Genomic DNA, 18,875 nt, shown 5'->3' with positions numbered 1-18,875 from the left:
CTGCTGTAGCTGAACCCAGGACACTCACAAACTCACAAGACTGGAGGGGATTCACCTGACAGCAGCACATCTGTGGAAAGCACTTCCTACCTCTTTACAGCAGTTATTTCATTAATTTATTCACAGAAACCAAGTGGACATGTGGACTTGCAACCAGTTCTATCTCCTCCACTTGTTTATGAGAAGTATTAACATCTAACAGAGCTAACAACTCCAAGCAGCTTTGCATTTGTGTTGCCGTAATGGATACAATTATGTATTTATATGTCAGTTATCAGCACCATTTATAAAAAAGAAGGGCTAGTATAAGGAATACTACTGAAGAACACTGAGGTGAAAAATGTGGATATGATGAATAATTTCACGGGAAACCTGCAAACTCCAGGCAAAATTAAAACAGAAAGCCATTAAGACAAATCTTGAGTTTCATGGCAGTCAGTCTAGAAAACAGTTCTTAAATGGTAGGTTCCCAAGATTGTTAGACATAGTCTCTTGATGTTGTAAGCTGGAATTACTTCTTTTCATAGAGGACTCAGTTGGGCATTTTCAAGAGCATTACTTGAAGTAAGTAGGACTTAACTATTTAATATCCAAAGAACAATTAAAGTAGTCTAGCATCACAGAATAGGTTCTGGGCAACTAATGAAACCCGTACTCAGACATGAGTTATTTAAACGTATTAAGCCTTCAACAGCAACAGAAGTTTCCTGTACTTGGGTGACTTTGGGGATATCACCATTGCTAGAGCTTTGCAGATATAGCTGAACTGCAGCTGTTGTTCCTGTAGGACTGATCACATGGAATTGATGAAGTCCTATGTTGGTTGCATCTGCTTAGCACTGACATTCCTAGCCACTAGCTTCTTGTCTTGTTTACTATCCAGATTAGGTACTTGGGTATACTTAAGAGACAAACGTCACCTTGAACTCTCAAAGTCAGTCTAAGCTTAAGTACCATGCATGTAGGCCAGAGTTGTTACTTAAGACCAGTAGAACAAAGAGTTATCCTAATTCAGAAGAATTTTAAGTGTTTAATGCTGAAGGAAAAATACAGATTAGATGAAGACAGAAAATCTCAAGGTTTTAGGTATTCATTTAGGCAAGCATTTTTAGCCTCAATAACAGCATCATTTTCATTTGGCTTCCTTTGACATCCTGCCTCATTTTAAAATAGCGGTATGTTAACAGTTGAGATGCATCCCCTACAAGGGCAAAGTAAATTTAAAGTAATTTAGGACAACCACAGATTATTTCAGAATTAAACTATCTGGCATGAAAAAGCATGAAGCGTGAAGAGTAGAATTGCTGGATCATCACTACAAACAATTTAAGCGAACTTTTATTGAAGCATTAAGTTGTGGTACAGATATTTTTAAATGATCAAAGTCTAACACCACAGAAATTATAAACACCATACTCCCCCCATCCTGATCACACTAGATAGTTCAATAATCCATTCAACAGCTTTCATTTTTATAGCTGAGGCTTATGCTTCTATCTGTAAAACGTGTACTTCAGTATTACTTGAAAAGGGATCTTCAGTCTACTTAGAGGACCTCAAGTCAACAAATGTCAGGTCAGTTGGGACAATGCTTAAAAAAAACCAACCAAACAAAAAACCACAAACCACCAAACAAAAAACCCCCCACTGAAATATTGGTCCTCAGTATTAACACCAAAAAGCATTAGTCATGTAACCCATAACATTGGTAAAGAACGTCAACAATATATTTAAACAACAACAAAAAAAAAAAAACCAAAAAACAAAACAAAACAAGAAAAAGCATGTTCCAACCACTTGATTTCTAACCAAGAGGACTTTAGTTTACAAGCACTAAAAAAGTGCTTCATTTATAAATATGGAAGGAACAAAAAAAACCATTGTGTCAAACCAGAAAGAACCAAAACATTACTAGGACAAGAGGGGGGAAAAATAATTTCAATTTCATAGTTAACATGCTGGTCTCACAGCTGTTAAAATCCCAGTATTTGCAAACATAGCTGAAAGTGTGCCAGCTCTTTCAAGCCTGCATTTTAGTCAATACCCATTAAAGTGACTTTGAATTACACTTATTCATGCTCTATGAATAGCGTTCTACTTCACTTTTGTCCAGGTGTCCCAGACAGTTCTTGTTCTATGCCTTCACTTTAATGCCCTCAAGTCACCATAAGAGGAACCACCTTAGTAGGTAGGAGGAAAAAAAAAAACAACAGATGAAGTCACAACACTCAAATACAACATAAGTCACATGCACAACAATGTCACAGGACTGTCACAAGATAGAGGCATTAGCTTTGCTTTGAACAACAATATGAAGTGACACTGGACCAGTTTAGAAACACTCTTTACAGTCAGAAGTGGTACGTCACAGGTTTTACTGAGAGTAATCCAAATCAATGAACGCACCCAGACTGGCAAATCCCACTCCTTCATTAGATCTACCTGCCAGCACCCAAAAGCACTGGCCTCTTAGTCTGACATGACTGGTGACTAGGAAAGAAAATGTCTGGTGCCAAAATGAGCTTGCACTTTGCAGAGCTGTCACACAACTACACCAAAGCATTTACATCCTGACTCAGCATTTCCCCTATCAAGCGTTGGACCTTCTTCAAACCCTGCCATTGTGTAGCAGTATGACACTCAGGGATGTGGAGGTAAGAGATAAAAGAGGCATTAAGGTAAGGTGAATTTAACCAGCATTAGTACTGAGACCCAAGTTTCTAAAGGTGAAAGACCAATGCATTAGCCCAGTACTGCAGTACAGCTGAGCAAATTCCTAGTAAGCTTTATTAGAGCATGAAAAGTCAGTCTGATTTAAAAACAAATCAGCCACCACTTGTAGTAGCAAAACAATTTGAAACTGTTCTAAGAACTTTTTCCAAACATGGACATGTTAGTTAGGAATCAGTTTCATTAGAAATCATAAAAGTTTGTCAAAAACTGTTTTAGACTGAAATCAGAACATAAATGAAAAAGAGTGACAATTTAACAGAGAACTGTCCCCAGTGAGCAGGTGGAGGCTAAAGCCTAATGAGGACGAAAGCCTTGTCTGTGGGGAATTTTTGGTGATACCTGGAGAAAAACTATGCTGTGTGCAATTCTACCTGAATCATTTTTACAAGTGTTGTGAAGTTTCATACAGTAAGATTTTTCTACATGCACTTCAATTTCACAGCAAGAGTGGCATAGAGTACCTAAACACAGAAGAGAGCATTCATGCAAGATATCTAACTCCTTGATATAATAATGCATACAATTCAAAATGGTTATACTATGATTACACCTAGGGCTTTCCACAACTACAAGGTGGTGGGAGTGGAAAGCATGGCCCCCTGAATCATTAACTAGAAAGCAACCACCACCTTCTATATGGGATTTCTTTTTGCGTTTTTTCTTCATTCTTAATCAACTATGCTGTTGCTGGCGATTTTTTGTGAAACTGGTAAAAACAAAATTGTAATCACTGAATTGGGCAATCTGGTGATCGAGACGTTTAAACCCTTCAATCTTCTGGGCAGAAGAGAACACTGTACGACATTTAGAGCTCTAGAAAACAGAAGAGTGAAAAAGTTACTTTTGTAAACTTAGCATTTAGAGATAGCAAAACATGTATTTTACATGTGGTTCTTGTGATACTCCAGGGAGATCTTAGAGCAGCCTTCCAGTGCCTAAAGAAAAGCTGGCGAAGGACTGCTGATGGCAGGGGGTTGGAACTAGATGATCTTTAAAGTCACTTCCAATCGTAACCAACCCAGGATTCTATGACTACCTGGCAACATCACCGTAATACAACTGACAGCTGAACACAAATCCAGAAAAATACCAAAGCAAGAAATTATGCCCATAGAGAACTGCACAGGAAGTCATTAGAGTACTGACACTGGGCTGCCCTATATTAGTATTTTCTTAAGTTTTCTGGAGATCAGATTTAGTACATACCAAAGCAATACTGAAGAATATTTTTACTTTCCAAAGAAACTACCATCCAAACAGAGATAAACTGTAAACTACTAATGCTCCAGTAAAAAATAAAATAAAAAAAAATTTAAATCTCTATCCTTGCTTTGTGTCTGTGTGCATTCCAGGGTCTGACAACCAAATACAAGAAAACTCACCTGATTAACAAAGAGAGTTGTCACAAATTTTCCTGGCTTGAAAACCTCTACAACTTTTCTAATCAGATCATCGTAAGAGGTCTGACTTATATTTGTTTCAAAACTAACATAAGAAAACTCTGGTTCTGGAGTGATGTGAATAGTCCAGTAAGTTCCCTGAAGAGAACAAAAAAAAAAAAAAAAAAAAACAAAACCATTACCAAATAGTAACTACTTATTTTAACATTAATTATTGCTAAGTGTGAAACTTACATCCGATTTCATCCCATTCATTGAATACCCACAAGGATTGAACATTGTAGCATCAATAACAGAACCTGGTATCAGGTCACGAATTCCACTCATCTGAAATAGAAATTAAAATTACACCACTTAGTTTGTCATACACCCTTATACTTGTTTAGATTTAAATCAAAAGGCAGAATGGACAGTTTAGGTAACAGGACACCAGAATTCTCCCAAGAACGAGTCGGTTTGATAATGTAGATGAACTTGTTTTGCACTCTCTCACTTACTAAGTGACTGAGTGACAAGTTGCATGCAAGCTATCAGATACACTGCCTCCTACTGAACGAAGCTGCATACCTCAAAGACTAGGGAACAGCTCAGGATTCTAAAATAGCATTGTTTAGTTGCTTCTTCAACTAAAATGGAAAACTGAGCTCCTGTTCAACCAGTATCCACAAAGTGAAGGGTGTTACCATCTACTCCAGAGTAACAATACATTTCTTTAGAATGAAGTACAATCCCAAGCACTTTGATTTCCCACATGATAGTTGAGCTGCAGCCAGATCTCCATAGCAAATACAGTATGAGAAACAAAGCCTAAGATGGAAACTAGATCAAGTCAATGTTCATGTCAGAGAAACTTGTTTATGTCGCAGGACTTTCCCATTGCAAAAATGAAGCAAAACCATCACATTACACTTAGACCTTAACCCTCCAAATGGCTTCAGAATTTAACCTTAACTCTGATACACAGATTCCCATGTCATTATCTTCAGTGTAAGCCTTACTCCTCCTAATCTCCATCCTGCAGCAGAAGTTACTCAACTGTGGTTTTATTTCTACTTCTCAATTTTCCAGAAGATAAGCTTCCAATCACCTAAAGCACTGCATATTGCTCAACAGATTGAAGCAGGAGTATTGAAAATGTGAAATTATACTCCCAAAACCGTTCTAGATTTAAATTAAGACCCCCAATACAGCAATCTGGTATTTTCTATGACATCTTTCCTACCCCAAAATAAACCTTGTATTAAATGCTAAGTGAAATATTTTATTGCCATTTCCCCCGGGGATGCTTAGTTTTGAAGTGAACATACACGAGTGACATCATTTGCAGTAACACCATCTTTCATGTAGAACTGGTCCATAACTACTGGGTCAAGCTCACTCATCAGAATTTCCAGTGTCTGGTCAGGCTGATTGGATATCCGACTCTCTGGGAAATCCAGGGTGTACAGGTACCTGCATAAAATACAGATCATGTATGTAATAAATACTAGCAGCACCAAGGTCTACTGTAAGCCCCAAAGATTTCAAAGTCTCCACATACATACCAGCAATCAGAATTCATACGCCCCATGCAATAAGCTGCTCCATCTAGACAAGGAGAAAAAGTCTCCAGTTAATACATCACAAGTGATCCTTCATGTAAAAAAAAAAAAAAAAAAAAAAAAAAAAATCTGCTTCGTTTCATATTTAAAGATAGAAGTCTCCTGCAGAACATTAACAGGGCACTGACAGTCAGCCTCTAGCAAATTTAACTTCAGGAATGTAAAGCCAACAACTCAGGAAAACAGGCTCCCTCCAAAGGTGGCCTGGGCACCCTAGTTCAGAGTCTACTAGCAGGAAATTCAGATGACAACTTTGGCTGTGCACAGACAGAAGTCCTGGTACTCTTAAGCATCTATTTAATGAATTGATGATTAGCATTTATTTTCAAAATAACTTGGATAAGTACTACAGCATTCACATTCCTTCAGAAAACTTTTCTGTCAGTTAAAATTCAGTGTTATTCTTGTAGGCTTTAGATTGTATAAAGTGTTTAAATCCAGTCTTTTTAGTGCAGTGATTTTCTGCGAAAAAGCTTACTTTTTTCTTCAGCCTTAAATTACCATCCTACCTTTTTAATGAGGCACTTAGGATTAGTAGGAGCTGGATTCTGCAAACTGACTTACTACACTCCATTTGGAGGTCTTCAGACCTCAGTTAAGGTGCCAACTATCAAGTTTAGTATGATTTAAATTTTGATCTTGGCAAGTTAAGTGTCAGAAATGCAGAAAATAAGTATTTACAGCTTTTGATTTTTCTGCAGCCCAAGCTCATGCTGGCTGCAGAACTGCAAGGAATGAGCAATGAATGGTCTGGCAGCCTGTATTTGTTTTACCCCTTGTCACTTCTCTCATCACATCAACATTTCACACAAGCCACACAATTTTGCTTAAGTTTCATGAACTTACTTGGGAAAATTTCATTAAGAAACTCTACTTCTTCCTGGAAATTCCTATGTGGGTACTCCTGGTGGGAAGGCTTCATGAAATTCTTACGTGAATAAAAGAAGCTCTGAAGAAGGAAAAAAAAACAAAAAAAAAAAACCACGAAAGTGTATCACAGCTATTGAATACACCCAACCACCTTGAATATAAAGATCTCGAAAAATGCAAGCATTTATCATAAGCTTTCACAGGTCCTAAGCTTTCATTATCAAAATGCTGCTAGCTGTATTTCTGTTTGAGGCATTTGGTTATTCCTAGCTTAATTTCTAAGCTTCAGGAAACACTTACTTCCAGATCTGTTTTCTACAAGAAAACATCCTTGATTTCAGCACTGACAACATGAACATGGAAGACTTTCACCCTTAAGTAACCTTAACCCAGCACAATAGCACTTGTAAGTTAACATCCTTTAAGAGGAAAGAGGCTGAATCCTACAACAAAGCAAGCAAACTTTAATTTCAATTTTCCCATTATGGGAAGCCTAAATGGCAAAGTAAGTTTCAGAATATTTAATAAAATCCATGGATTTTGAATATTCATAAAAAGCTTTGTACATTCTAAGGAACATGCAGCATTTTTGGCACCTTACCTGAATTGAGTCAAACCCACTGTATTCCCTAGCAAGCTCCAACAGGGGAACCAGTGCTTGCAGTAAGAGGGTGGTACCACACGTCTTCAAAATGAAACGTCTCTTGGAGACAAACATGCTACTCTCACTGAAAGAAAAAAAAAAAAAAAGAAAGAAAAAAAATAGTGTTAAAATATATTAAGTGCTCTATATAAAAAGCCAGGAGAGACTAGTTAGATCTTGCTTCTTATCCCAACCAAATGCATTACTGTAAGTGAACATCATCTAGCATATGACACGTAAACAAGCTTGGCAAATGGATCAAACCAAGACACTTCAGTTAACATTTAAGACCTGTTCATGGTTTCCTGAAACAAATACCTGCTGTAGGTGTGATATTACACAGCAATCACACTTCAGGAAAAGAGGTACTACATGTGTTACATATCCTCAATCTATTTGAGGAATTACAAACATGCTGTGAAGCAGGTACACAATAGACATGCTATTTAATTTCTTAACCCAGACACAGAACAGAGTCAAACCTGAAATCTGACTTAGCTGAAATAAAGCCTATGAGAACATGAATTCAAAAAAGGCAAAAGCCTTAATTTCATAAACTGGCTGCACCTTCTCCTGCAAAGCGGTGAATCAGCACCTATCCACAATGAAATGAATGGTGGTAACAATAATAATGAAAGTACAGCCACAGGATATGCCTTACACATAAGATTCAGAAGCTAGCTATACATAAACTGTAAGTCAGGTACCTAACTGCAGTCCCAGTGAACTAGAGACAGGTATTGATACTACATCCAAAACATTTACACATGTGTAACAAGTATCTTCTCACCAAGTAACTGAACAATGGGAATAAGTCTATCTTAAAACAGCATTCCAAACTGAGTTATTTAAGAATTCAAGTCAAGGTTCTATTTCATCCAGCACACAGCTGTAACAAGTCACATTCTTTTCAGAATTCTGTTTCAAATATATGAAGCTTGTGGAACCAAGACTTCAGCACAGTTTCTTGAACTAGCTTGCTCTCAGCCCAACCTTGCCCTCGAGGCAGTCTTTCAAAGTACAAAAGCTTCAGTTTCTGTAATCTGAAGTAAAGCAGAAAATGTCACTGTGTCTGTGAAGTTCATGTAGAAAAAGTATGAAAGTGTTTCGTAAGATGAAAAACACATGGCAAAAGTAGTGTCCTTACAACTAACTGCTGCACAGCACAAAACCTCCAGGATTTTGGGGAACCTACATTTTCACAGATGTCCTTAGCTCAGCTGCAGAAGTTGTTCCCTTGACTGCATTATCTGGAGTTAAAGCCAATCCACTGATAAGAGTTTCTGGTGATCCAAAAGTGACACCTACATGCACTATGCTGCTGAATTAATACTAAACCTCTTAACTGGGGATACTTACTTATCTCTGGACAGAATTCAGTGACCAGGTGCAAAAATACCATAGCTGTGCCCTGAATCTTTTTAGCTTAAAAAAAGACAAAAAAAGACAAAAGAAGACAAAAACTTTGCTCTCGTGAGACCTCACTTGGAGTCTTGTGTCCAGTTCTGGTGTCCTCAACATAAAAAGGACATGGAGCTGTTGGAACAAGTCCAGAGGAAGGCCACGAGGATGATAAGAGGGCTGGAGCACCTCCCGTATGAAGACAGGCTGAGAAAGTTGGGGCTGTTCAGCCCAAAGAAGAGAAGCTGCGTGGAGACCTCATAGCAGCCTTCCAGTATCTCAAGGGGGCCTACAAGGATGCTGGGGAGGGACTCTTCATTAGGGACTCTAGTGGTAGGACAAGGGGTAATGGCTTTAAACTTATACAGGGGAACTTTAGGTCAGATGTAAGGAAGCAGTTCTTTACAGTGAGGGTGGTGATGCACTGGAATGGGTTGCCCAGGGAAGTTGTGAATGCTCCATCCCTGTTCAAGGCCAGGCTGGACAGAGCCTTGGGTGACATGGTTTAGTGCAAGGTGTCCCTCCCTGCTCATGGCAGGGGAGTTGGAACTAGATGATCTTAAGGTCCTTTCCAACCCTACCTGTTCTGTGATTCCATGATAATTATGAAGACATTTCCACTACAGAAGCATGGCAGTACTATGATTAGCAGACCCCTGCAAATTGTAGTCATAAATAGCAGGATCTTCACCCAAGACTGGATTCTCAGCCAAGTGGATCCCATACAACAGCTTTAAGTTTTTTACCTCTTGGAGACTAAAAGAATAAGCTAGTGACTTACCTGAGTACATAAGCTTCCTGCTTGTCAGTTTTTGTCACACTTATGATCAAACAATGCACATTCTCCAGAAGTTTGTCCCACTCAATCCTGTGAAGAAATTACAGAAAAACACAAACAACAGGTTAAGCAAACTGAAGCTTTCTGGAACCCTGGGTAAAAAGTATAGCCCAAAACAAGACTACAGCTCGTCTCGAGTTGCTGAATCTGACAGCACGAAAGGCAAAGACTTTTTATACAGGAACTGTACCACAATACAGTAATATCCAATTCTTAGCTCAAGATCTGTTAGTGTAAGCTCCTACCTACACATCTAACTAGGCAAGTCAGGATAACATTAAATCCTGCATCCCATATGTACTAAGATAAAATTCATTATTATAATTTAAGGTATGCTTTAGGTTGAATCTCCATGTACTTCAATCACAGAAGCCACTGGCAGCTACTAGAGTAATAAACCAGCAAGTTAACGTGTTTTATTTGTCCAGCTTGGAGTCAAGTCCATAGTTTTTTAGGGCTGGTTTGCAATTAAATTATGTCAATGACCTGAATTCCTCTTTGATCAATCAGCACCACAGAATTCCTTCTCTGTAGAAAATAAAGACTCATAGCAAATAGTCTGCAATATTACACTTACAATGAAATAAACTGAACTACCTTCATATAGTGCAAGTTGAAGCTACAGAGCTAGATTTCAGTGTAGTGGTAGAAATTATTTCAATTCTTTACTGCAGTTACTCATTCTACAAGGAATTTTATTAAAAAATAAAATAAAACAAAAGGGCTCAAATTAAGCCCAAATACTTCCAAGTACTCATGAGCAATGACAGACTGGGGAAAATAAATGTGGTTGTCACTTCAGTCTTGTATCTACACCAGATCAGTTGAATCAAATGTAGTAGAATTTGCTATAAAGCACATCAGGAACAGATACAGCTTCCAGAAGTTGCAAAATTACAAGACTGCCAGCTGCCCTACCTCTCCCATCCCTCCCTTCCCACAGCACACTCCACCCACAGGTTTGTGCTGGCCCTTGTGCTCAGACCCATCATGAACCAAGAAATTTACTAACCCAGCTTAAAATGAAGCTGCCCATCAGGGGTGGAACAAATACAGGACCCACTGCAGCTGGCAGCATAAAACTGCTATTTCTGTCACCACAAAGCAAGCTATTAGATTGGCCCGTGTAACTGACAGCCTAATTCTTCCTCAGGAGTCAGGTGTCTCCCTCTGACACTGCAAAAGCACTACAGCTGTACTTCAGGACAGAGCACTCACTGTTAATTCTACCAGCAGAGTTCCACCAGCAGCCACCAGCTTTGCCCTTGGAAAACCAGTCAGTTTACAAAGTTGAAGTTTCAGATTCTGCTGTACGTACAGGTAAAACACCCACATGTTCTTTGGTTCTCTGAACACCGCAACAAATGCCTTAATTTCTCCCTCACTTGAGAATGCCTCCTGAAACTAAATTCTGTACCTTCACTAATACTTCAGTCTTTTCCCTTTAATAGTGTATGTTACACTAAACCAGTATACTTATACAGGAGTCAACCATGATATACTTAAATGAGACTTGTGCTGTGGCCTCCTTTTACTTGAGGCTGAAGCTATTAAAAATGTGTTTAAGAGAATCCTACACATCTTAAAATCCCTCAGGATTAAGTGTACATCTGAACAAGTTTCTGAACTTAAGTTATATAACTGGATACCTAAAATCAAAGTCAGATTTTCCTTACCACCCCAGTTAGTAAACCTTGATGAAAGTCTTCTGCAACTACAGATATGACAGCCCAGACCACTTGAATCTGCAGGACTTTAAAAAAAAAAAACAAAACCCACCAACCCACAAAACACCACACCCCACAAAAAACCCACCCACCCAAACAAAAAAACCCAAACAAACAAACAAAACAAAACACACAGCTTGTTTTTAAAGCTGAGTTGAAGTCCCACACATTTATTCAGCTCTACACTTATGTCACTGACTTGGGTTTAGCTCTGTTGCTGATACTCAAATTTATATGAAAATGCAAGTGTCTGCTCATCTCTGAAAAACCTGGAAAATGCAAAGAGTGAAACAGTTCATACTATACCTATTTTTTAAATGCTCCTAGACAATCATGCTATTTTGCTGAGGACTGAAGGACCTAGGTTTCTCTGGAAGCTACAGCACACCTGCGTAAGTTCGCCTGCCTTAGAACCTTCCCTCTAACATCCTATTACACTCTTCCTATAAACTAAACTAGGTAATGCATCAGTTTGCTCAAATCATTCCAGCACCACTACTGGTGATACTTTATCTGCCATTAAAGAAGCACCAAGTGTCTGACATAGCACTTATGGAAGACGAGGCAGAGTTCCCTTTCACTGCCTGATGCTGAGCTGCAGTAACGCCACTGGTACATTACTACAAATCTGATTTTGCACTTGTATAAATATCAATGGGTATGTAACCATCTTGGGCTTTGCAAGAGCATGCATCTTGGCCTTCACAAGCTTCTTATCTAGTCAGACAGTCAAAACCTTAGCATTATGTAGACAAATGAGAATTTTCTTTAAGTACCACCGCAGCGCAGTTCCATCCAGACACATCGGGAAAATGGCTTGTTTAAGTTTGTCACGTATTAGCAGAGAAAGATGTAACAACTTTCATGTGCAAGTAGTCCACCAATGAGGGATCATTGCTGGAGTGTACAGCACACTAACAATACAATATTGCATGTTAAGTCCAAAGCCTACCACGCAAAGAAAGTCCCTAGTTACACTTGTTAGTACTACAGTTGGCATTTAGATACTACAGCTGAAATCTTCAGTTGCCCAAGACTTTGATTATTAAAACTTTACTCAATTCTTCACTATTTCACTACAGAAACCACAGCTAAGTGTATGCTACACATTCACATGTTGAACCTTTAAAGGAATAAAGGACAAGTTCATCATTTGATCTATTTAGAGTAGCATTAAGGAAAAAAGCCTGCCAAGTTGAGGAACACAAAAGACACCAGGCTTGATCCAGCAGCAGACATGTAATAGACTAACCAAGGGTTGCAGGACCCAGGATGAGACTTGGCCACATTACGGAGAAGTTTTGAAGTAATACTGTCCTATACCTTATGTAATTTAAGGTTAAGCATGAAAATTACAGAAAGGCCACTAACATGCTGGATTTGATCTCAATATAATTATTTAAGCAAGATGACCTTAGTATTTGACATTTTCCATTGTTTAAAGCAGAGCTAAGGAAGAACATCTGGGACTATCTTGTACCAAGCAGAAAGAGTTCACTAGAAGTCTAATTCCTGCATTTCTTCCTTTTCTTTAATCTGTGTAATTGTTACTAGAGACAAGCAATGTCCATCCACACTTATTGTAGATACAATACACCTTAAAAATAGTATTTCAGTGTTTATCAGTACATGCATTGCAGCTAATCCTATTTCATTTTAGCAAATGAAAAGTATCCTCAAAGTTAGTAACTGGGAAATACTTGATAACTTTCCTACTTATTTCATAACTGATTTTAACTGGCAAGCAAAGCCTCTAACTGAAGAAAGGGAACCAAAGAGACCAATTCTCAATAAAATGCTATACTGGGCTTCTGCTCTTCAAAATTCCCCTTTCAATGGCAAGTATGCAGATTGTATTACTATGTCCAAATCATTCCCCATAGCCAATATCAGGCCAATCCCAGACACTTTAGAAACTTTTCTCCTATACTCAAGCCAAGCATACTAGAATATGATGCACAAATCACCTGTAGCTAAGTAAGTTCTGTAGCAGAGCTGCATCCGCTGAAACTCCAAACCGAAAATGCATTTGTGACAAACTCCTCACTGTTAGGTAGGCTTATTTCCTACTTCATTCCAAAACTGTAAACTTCAAGTAACTGCCACCTACTGAAAGCCCGAACAGTTTCTCCAGCAGACAAAGTGTGCATCTTTGGCTGCACATGCTCAGAGAATACCAAGTGAAAAATGGAATACATCTGCTCAAGTGTGAAAAGCTGTCCATACTTGAATGGTAAAAAGCTACTTCTTCTATACTTAACCAGCAGAACACGCAAGAGAAAAAACATGAGGCTCAGCAATCTACTCTACACCTATGTTGCAATGTTTAGTGCCACACTGGCACAGACTTGTTACCAGAGTGCAAATACCTTTCATGCAAACTGCTAGCCAAGTATGTCAGTACAAGAAACCCATCAGAACAGAGAAGTATTTTAATTTATTTTCAGGAACTATGCTTAAAGCTTTTAATGAAATTAATAGTCAGCAAACCCTCTCAACCAAGTTCAAAACCATCATGTTTGCTCCTTTATTTTGTATTTCTGAGAAATAAAGGATGAATAAGCCATGAATCACGTTCCCCTTGCCAAATAAATGATACTTCTGAGTGAAAGTTACTGGCCTATTCTGAGCCTTTACCTTCAAGGGTAGAACAGGTTCTTAACACAGGAATCTAGTATATCAGGCAGTAACACAATACTGCTGTTTCAGGCCAACTGGGAAGGCAACAACAGCAATTTAACAAGAACTACATCAATAACTTTTTCCTAACAGCAATTAACAGCTTCCACAAGCGTATCATCCCACCACCCTAGTAACAGTACCTTGCTAAGGCAGCATGAATAGCAATGGGAAGGAAAGTTGTTTTGCAGTAGGGCAGGAATTCTTCGGAAATAAATCCTGAGAAACTCTTACAACAGCTCAAGCTGCACACATACTCTAGCACAGCTTTTCATCAAAGCAGCTGAGAGGTCTATAGTAATCAAAGCAATAAGCATTTTCATCTTGTACATTAGTGTAAGACCTTGGTTTAAAAGCAAGCATTCAGCTGCAAAGTACAGCAACTTTTCACTCCCTCACCTGTTACCTACTTTTAGGAGCCAGCTATATCATTTACCTCATTAGCAGACTACAGTTCAGTAGGCAAATTCCTACCAATACCATGATCCAGAGCAGTCAAACTCAATGCCTTGCCTAAACTACCAATGCAGAGAAGATGCAGCCAAGGCACATGGAAGCTGGTTAAGTATCAGTGTCAGCAGCTGCAACGTTAGTTCCAAGGATCCTGAAACAGGTAGATACAGTACAGACCATATACACAAAAACAAAAAACCCTCAAGCTTTTCAAAGCACCTCCTAGCAGCTCATGTATTTCTCTGCAGCCAACTGCATGTGAATTATTTCCTATTAGAATTATAATTGAGTTTATAAATTGCTGTTTAAGATAGATTATCTTTAACTATGTCCACACCCTGAGACACAAGGCACTGGAAGCTTGATAATTTTACCTCAGCAGTATCTGTGGAGCACACAAAATCCGCACACCCTCTATATGCTCTGAACACAGATATATAGAAAGACTGTCTGCATCTACCATATCTTAAAATTAAACCCTCCAGGGACACACACTTAATCTTGAATTAAAGACAGGCACCTGAATGGAAAATTACATCCAAAATACTTCTTAACTAGAAGGTCCTGAGCCAACTACTAATAAGTTCCCAAAAATTCCCTAATGACATCAAGATATTTCAGCAATGGCACAAAGGTGGTCACAGACAATCCTTTAGAGTCAGCACACTTCTGTTGCAGGCCTTTTATTATTGCAGTTAAAGCAGTATATATGGAATGGCAACTCCATGCTTTACATCCAAAAATATTTGCTGGATATCCCTGACACTCAAGATGTTTAAGGAAGCACTAGCTCCAACAGGCACATCAGGGCTTCAAGAAGACTTACAGACAAGATTCAGGGCAAGTTTGAAAGTAATCTTCTCCAGAAGGAACATACTGTAAGGCAGCAAGTATATACCACAAGCCTCAAATCTTCCTGTTCTCCTGGCTGAGTAAACAGCCATTAGAAAATCCCTTTTAGGAATACACCAGTAGCTACGTATTTTAATAGGATTCTTTATGGAGTCTCACTAAGGGAACAGATTTCTGACAGAAAGTGATTAACCAAATTCTTTAGCAATTTCAGTGGTATGGTAGGAAAATATCAGAAAGCCTTCAACAGAAGTCTTAACTTCCTGCAAGCACTATCACTATCAGTAGTAATAGTAGTGAGTGTAAAAGGACTTGCTTCCTTTGTGTGAAAGCATTCTTCAATTACAACTGAGTCACAACCATTTCACCTCTGATTTTCAACTTCTTTGCTAAAATCCAGTTTATATCAATTTTGATGCAGGGAAGACTGAATTCTTACATGAAGTTCTCCAGACTACCTTTCATCTCCACATTAAAAAGCTAGCAAGCACAGTAACAGAAGCCCTTATCCTGGTACAACCCTGCCATCTTCCCAGTCTCCACACAGAGCAGTGCTACACGGTTTTGTTCCAAAGCACTGCAGGATTAAGAGCCAAGTAGGGCTCATGGCCCAGCCTCCTTACACATTCACCGTTTGAGAGAACAGGCAAATAACACTGCTGTTATATTTGTACTGGAGGAAGAGGTGGAAGTGCAGCAGCACTGCAGCAGTGAGTTGACTCAGGCTACAGGGTGCAGTACAAAGCAAGTATTTACAGGACTTATCAGATGCTTGACTATACTGGTGCTTGCAAGTTTCCATGTAGCACAGGATGAGAATCTCATGTCAATGTCACTCCATGTTGCTCACCATCACACTTTTTTCTCCAGTTTCTTGCATGGCCACATAATTTAGACAAATAGAAAGCATGCTAAAGGTCCATAAACAAGCTTAATTTCAGAGTATTCTTCAGGGTTGAATGCTTAAGACATGGACTCTTAATACTTGCATCATTAACTTCTGTACACTCGAGATAAGCCTTGAGATGGGAAACGCATAGTTGTGCATCATCCCAAGGAATAAACATACTATTTTACTGTAGGGATAGTGAATGCACAACTGACTTACCACAGAATTCCAGGGCTTATGGCACATTAGGGGTTTTTTATTATACTATTTTAGCAAATTTTATATATAGTTCAAGGCTATTATTTAAAATAAACATGCTTTACAAAGCACATTTAAGAACAAGCACCAAGGTTAAAGCAAATTATTTCAAGACCACAAAACCATTACCTCCATTCCACTTCTGAGCACGAGCAGGGTAGTCATCTTCAGTGCTTGCCACTATTTCAACCACAAGGACTTTTCACAGAACTGATTAGCAAATGACACCCCCACCTGAACAGCAAAGCCCATGTTCAATGCCTTAAGTTTATAGTTGAGACCTTTACTGAATGTACTAAATCAGTATAGATCTCTTCTAAAATACTTTATACCTACCCAAACTCTTCTGTAGAAAGCAGGCTTGCCCGTAAGAGGAGGAAAAAAAAAAAAACAAACCAACAACCCAAGTGGAAAAAAAAGTTTTTTTCCCCAATGCGACTCTTCTCTCCCCCCCCCCCCCCCCCCTTTCATTTTTCCTGGTGAAAAGACTTTAAAATACCCAATTCCTAGCAAGCACACGCAACACGGGGTTTTGGGTTTTTTTAGCTCTGAACACCAGCTTGGTCAATCAGTAGATGAATGGCTCACATTTCACTACTAAGCAGGTATTACAATACAAAAGGCAAGCTCAACTGGTTTGGAACTTGATTCTCATTTAGCTATTGTTCTACAGTTTCAGCTTTGATTTCAAGTTCAACGGAACTAGCTTATTCAATCACCTTTACAGAATTAGCAGAGGGTTAAATTGTCTAAGAGGCAAGTGGAAAAAAATCTGACTATCAACTGTAATGATTTAATTCTGAGTGTTCCAAAAGAGACTGTTCATTCTAGCAACACAGAATCACTGATCACTGCTCCTGCACACAGGTTAACAGCGATTTTCAGACATGTCACAGCCTCCTACCAAAAAAGTACACAGCTTCAATTAACATCTTATATTAAGAGCCCATTATCACAAAGGCCTTCAAAGCTTGCTCACTACTCTGAAACTGTGTTAAAGACCACATTTCACAGCTAACCGATTGCATCTACTCTATTAAAGCTTTACAGCCATACCTAAACCATACAAAAACTGTCACAGTTATCTGCCTTGCAACTACATGTAATGCTCTTGAGCAGTTTTAGGAATTAAGTCTGCAGTTCTGTAAAGATGAGTCTGAGGTCACAAGCAGAACACCAGAGAGCACAAACATGTCAATGATGAAAACATTTGCAGAATGCCATCTCTAAACTGGATCTGTATATTCAAACTCCAGCATATTAACACAAAGTCAAATGAGTGTTTTTGGAATTTTCCACATTTAAAGTAAAACACAAGAGGAATCCTGAAGTGCCTACACAACTCAGATCAGCACATATTTCAGCTAGGATGTGCAATAGTCTTCCAGGATTGCCTGGTCATTGACTACACAAGCTGTTACCCTGTGATATCTGCTACGCCACTAAATCTCAAGAGAACTGTATAATCAAGTCTATTTCCATCTTAATAACATCATTCAGAAAGATACAAGTCCAGAAATTAGAATGTTACATGAACAAACTACCTCAGTACACCAACAGGTCAGAGTCAAACATGTATCCTGCAGTGCTCCTGGCACAGCAGAAATGAAGCCTCCACTACCCATGAGCTAGTGGAGGGTGTGCGTATATACACACACACAGAGACACACACACACAACGTGAGGGAAAAGGCAGTTACCTGCCTACTGGGAATGCAGATCTTTGGAGAGTTAACTCTACACATACACAAACACATAAAATTTGCTGAGGAACACCAATGAAAAGATAAATAGCATATGCTAAGCATCTCCTTTCAAAGGCACACTACTACCATTAACATGTTCCACACACTGAGTACATCACAGCAAGGCCTTTTCCAAGCTACCTGATCAAAGACCAGTGAGTAATAGTAACACACAAGCAGATCTGGATACACTGAAAACATCCTCCAGCTACCATCTGAATCTGAAGAGCTGAGCAGTTTACTATACTGATAGTTAGCTACTGATGTAAGTATAACCTTCGAATTTGCCCTGTATGTTTAAGACAAGCCTACTTTTTTCTTTTCAATTATGTTAGCTAATTACATTTACATACCAATCCTGTCATCCCTGCAAACCAGTACATAGTTCTGAGTCTGTTCTAGGCTATATAAGCCAACTTTGCTTTGTAGTTTGCAGCTACCATCTTCTTACACTTTTTGGACACTTCCATCAGAGCATAATTTTCTGGACCTCTACAGCTGGACTCTTATTACTATCGGAAGTGTTCAAGGCCAGGTTGTACAGAGCTTTTGTCCAGTAGGAAGTGTGTCCCTGCCCATAGCGGGGGGGTTGGTACTAGATGACCTTTAAGGTCTCTTCCAACCCAAACCATGCTGTAACTACTTTCCAGACGGCCCCCGTATAAGACACCGTTACCGGTGATCTACACTAAGGACACCCCCGGCCGGTGTGGCCCGGCAGGGTTCCGAGGAGGAGCCGCGTGCCGGCAGGTGCCCCACCCGGGGCTGCGCGCTCGCAGTGCCGCCG

General features: G+C 39.1%; 1 protein-coding gene across 1 annotated transcript; it reads right to left on the bottom strand.

Annotated features, from left to right (window-relative positions):
- Window positions 1–1,781: 1,781 nt before the first annotated feature.
- Window positions 1,782–9,517, bottom strand: AMD1 (adenosylmethionine decarboxylase 1). The gene is made up of 8 exons (XM_010012274.1): window positions 9,430–9,517; window positions 7,206–7,332; window positions 6,581–6,683; window positions 5,678–5,720; window positions 5,441–5,585; window positions 4,368–4,460; window positions 4,116–4,271; window positions 1,782–3,546 (listed from the first exon to the last, which is right to left on the bottom strand). Exons 2-8 carry the CDS (start codon window positions 7,320–7,322, stop codon window positions 3,406–3,408), a joined length of 798 nt encoding a protein of 265 aa, XP_010010576.1. The 5' UTR covers window positions 7,323–7,332; window positions 9,430–9,517; the 3' UTR covers window positions 1,782–3,405.
- Window positions 9,518–18,875: the final 9,358 nt, after the last annotated feature.

The sequence above is a fragment of the Nestor notabilis genome, unplaced genomic scaffold, assembly GCF_000696875.1.
Source record: "Nestor notabilis isolate BGI_N333 unplaced genomic scaffold, ASM69687v1 scaffold25023, whole genome shotgun sequence".
Lineage (NCBI taxonomy): Eukaryota > Metazoa > Chordata > Aves > Psittaciformes > Psittacidae > Nestor > Nestor notabilis.
The sequence above is the reverse complement of the archived record's forward strand: the minus strand, read 5'-3'. Positions and strand labels throughout refer to the sequence as shown.